The 3,552-nt window shown below is 50.1% G+C and overlaps 1 protein-coding gene across 4 annotated transcripts in view; it reads left to right on the top strand.

Annotated features, from left to right (window-relative positions):
- The window catches only part of ABL1 (ABL proto-oncogene 1, non-receptor tyrosine kinase), a 79,810-nt gene extending 76,805 nt beyond the window's left edge, over positions 1 to 3,005 (top strand). For all 4 annotated transcript variants that reach the window (XM_009998886.1, XM_009998887.1, XM_009998888.1 and 1 more), the window contains exon 11: positions 1,309 to 3,005. In XM_009998886.1, the coding sequence (XP_009997188.1) occupies positions 1,309 to 3,005 (1,697 nt within the window). The remainder of the gene's footprint in view (positions 1 to 1,308) is intronic.
- Positions 3,006 to 3,552: the final 547 nt, after the last annotated feature.

Below are 3,552 nucleotides of genomic sequence, written 5' to 3'. Positions count from 1 at the left end.
TAATATGATCTTAACATTATGCTGGGAATGATTTCACTCTTTATTGTGAAAGAAAATATTTCATATTAAAGTTTTATTGCAGTTTCCCTTCAATTGTCAGTGTTTCCATGGCAAGTCCAGCAGTTGGAAGCTGTTCCTCAGTGCAGGCTGCTCGTTTTCTCTGCATCTCCTCAGCTCTGCCGTGTCTAGACACAGCAAGGCTGTGGCCTCACTAAATGGTGTGAGAGCTCTTCTGGTTGTCCAGGTCCCCTTAAGTTGTTATGTGGGGACATGTTAATTGTACATGGTCCTTTGGAAGTGTGCTGTCTTCCCAAGGTGTGCAACACTTTTTCTTCACATTCTCCTTCCTCAACCAAAATCCCTTCCTCACCCAAAATGCTACCCATAGCGTGATGTTCACTGATGTGTGACTAAGAAGCATCTTCCTTTTCCCCTATAACTCTGCTTCATCTCCCTTCTTTCTGCCTAGTCGAGCTGTGAATGTATCTGCTGCCCTGAGGGCGTTGCTCCTTTGAATTAGGATGGCATCCAAGTGCCTGGCTTGGGAATGAGACCCCCTGTCAGTCAAATACAGAGACCTTCAGAACTCTGTATAAATTTATTATAAACCATTATTAATTTTTAAATACCTCTTGTAAGTGGAGAAAGGGTCACCCCATCGTTTCTTTCTGGAGCAAAGCTGCTGAAGGAGGCTGTTCCTAGCACTTCCCTCCATTTTTGTACAAAGCTGGTCATCTCCAGGGTGATACAACCTAAAGTGTTGTGGAAGGGCATCTTGATTTCTGCTTGTGAAAAAAGTTGTTTCCATTCCCCACAAAGGATGACCTCAGGAAGGAGTTTAGGAGTATCAGAATCTAAATGAACAAGGAGTCTGGGGCTGGAGGTGAGTTCCAGGGATGTCTTTGTAATTCAGAGGGTTGGCTGTTCAAAAGATGGCAGCAGCACAGGGACAAAAGCAAAGGCCTCTTAATAAATAGTTGACTTCTTCACAGTGTGAAGTGTAAACAAGTCTCCAGATGTGAGAGGGGAATCTGAACATCAGCAGTTTGTGTGTTGTTGTTTAAATGAGAAGCTTACGAGAGAAGCTTGTCAGCCAAGTCCTGTAGAAACCACCTCAGAAATGAATGTGAGCAGGATTAGGGACCACATTCAATCCAGGCTCGAGTGTGGCTGTACTTCTGATGTGAAACTGTCTCTCTGTACAGAACCTGCACCTTTTGGAGGTGCTGCAGTGGTCTGATCCTGGAAGAAAACAATTATTCTGGCTGTTGAATCAATGCTCAATAGTCTCTCTTCTTTCCCTTGCAGACCCTCTGGATCATGAACCTGCTATTTCTCCCTTGCTCCCACGAAAGGAGAGGGTGGCCCTGGAGAGCGGTTTGAATGAAGATGAGAAGCTGCTTCCGAAAGACAAAAAACACAACCTCTTCAGTGCCCTGATCAAGAAGAAGAAGAAGACAGCCCCTACCCCTCCCAAACGGAGCAGCTCCTTCAGGGAGATGGACGGCCACGCCGACCGCAGGGCGGGCGGGGAGGAGGAGTGCAGGGATGCTGGGAATGGAACCTTCATCGCACCCCCCCTGGACACAGCTGACCCCTCCAAGTTTCAGAGCCCAAGCAATGGTGCTGGTGTCACCAACGGGGTCATTGCTGGGAACTCTGGGTTTTTATCTCCGCACTTACGGAAGAAATCCAGCACGATGAGCAGCAGTCGAGGGGTGGCTGGTGAGGAGGAGAGTAGTTCCAACTCCAGCAAGCGTTTCTTAAGGTCCTGCTCAGCCTCCTGTGTGCCCCACGGGGCAAAGGACACAGAGTGGAAATCTGTGACTCTGCCTCGGGATCTGCAGTCCACGGGACGCCAGTTTGATTCCTCCACTCTCGGGGGACACAAAAGTGAAAAGCCAGCACTGCCTCGGAAGCGGGCAAATGAGGCCAAGACTGACATTGCTGTCAGGGGAACAGTGACCCCTCCTCCACGGCTGCTTAAGAAAAATGAAGAGACCACTGATGATGTGTTCAAAGATGCAGAGTCGAGCCCTGGCTCCAGCCCTCCCACTCTGACACCAAAACTTGGCCGTAGGCAACCTGCTTCCCTTCCTTCCAACGTGCTCCACAAAGATGATGGAGTCAAATCCAGTGCCTTAGGTACCACTGTGATGATGGACCAAGGTTCTGCTGCCAAACCCAACGCTGCTGGGTTTGTGGGTGCCAGCAAGGCAGCTTCTGAGGAGCCACGCCTGAGGAGGCTCAAGCAGACTTCAGAGGCAGCAGGGAAGGACAAAGGGAAGTTATCAAAGCTGAAACCAGCCCCTCCGCTTCCGCTGTCTTCCTCCTCTGTTGGCAAGCCTGGGAAAGTGTCTCACAGTCCCAGCCATGAAGCAGCAGCAGATGTGGTGTCTGGGCCAAAATCCAAACAGTTGACTCAGGCTGGAGATGCTGCGAGTAGTGATGCTGTCAAGCCAAACCAGTCAGGGGAAGGTGTGAAAAAGCTGGGGATCCCCTCTGTACCAAAGCCACAGTCCTCTACAAAGCTGCTGCTGAGCACAGCAACCCCAGCTGCCTCCTCCTCGTCTGTACCCTCTGCCCCAGGTGGGGACCAGCCATCATCTACAGCCTTCATCCCTCTCATTTCCACCAGGGTCTCTCTGCGGAAGACCAGGCAGCCCCCGGAGAGGATTGCCAGTGGCACCATCACTAAAGGGGTGGTGTTGGAAAGCACCGAGGCCCTGAGGGTTGCCATCAGCAAGAACTCTGAACAAATGGCAAGCCACAGTGCTGTCCTGGAGGCTGGCAAGAACCTCTACACCTTCTGCGTGAGCTACGTGGACTCCATTCAGCAGATGAGGAACAAATTTGCCTTTCGGGAGGCCATCAATAAGCTGGAGAATAACCTAAGGGAGCTTCAGATCTGCCCAGCAACAGCTGGCAGTGGTCCTGCAGCCACCCAGGACTTTAGCAAACTTCTCAGTTCAGTGAAAGAAATCAGTGACATTGTTCAGAGGTAGCAGAAGCCAGGTTAGAAAAAAACAACAAACAAAAATCACCACCACCACCAACAAAAAAATCACAATGGGCCAAAGCCAACTGTGGAGGGGGTAACATGTGTGGACTGACAAGGGAGCAGGGGCTTTGAGGTGAGGGCCATGCAAAAGACACAGACTGGGAATGGATGCCCCAGCTCCCATGGGCAGGGCTGTGTTCAAGAGGCACTTCCCAACCTCCTAACTCAGATTCCCTGTGTTCCATATACTCACAGTCGTCCTTATCTGTGGATTTCTTGCCTTGTGGACTACAAGTCTAAATGCTGATGTCACACCATGCCTTTTTATTAATATTTTATTGTTCTGGACAGACCATTAAGTCTGAACCCAGGCTGATGGACACCGAGATGCCATCCTCCTCAGGAGGACTTTGTACTGCATTTTTGTTCCCTCTCTCTGCCCCCTTGTACACAAGGATGAGTGTCTGAATAGCAATATACCCACTGCCTTCCTTGGGAGAGCTGCAACACGTGTCCCTGGCCTGAGCCTGACATTTACCTGACATTAATGC

Source organism: Chaetura pelagica, unplaced genomic scaffold (assembly GCF_000747805.2).
Source record: "Chaetura pelagica isolate M959 unplaced genomic scaffold, ChaPel_1.0 scaffold405, whole genome shotgun sequence".
In the NCBI taxonomy this organism is placed as follows: Eukaryota; Metazoa; Chordata; class Aves; order Apodiformes; family Apodidae; genus Chaetura; species Chaetura pelagica.
Note: the sequence above shows the minus strand (reverse complement) of the source record. Positions and strands in the feature narration are given on the sequence as shown.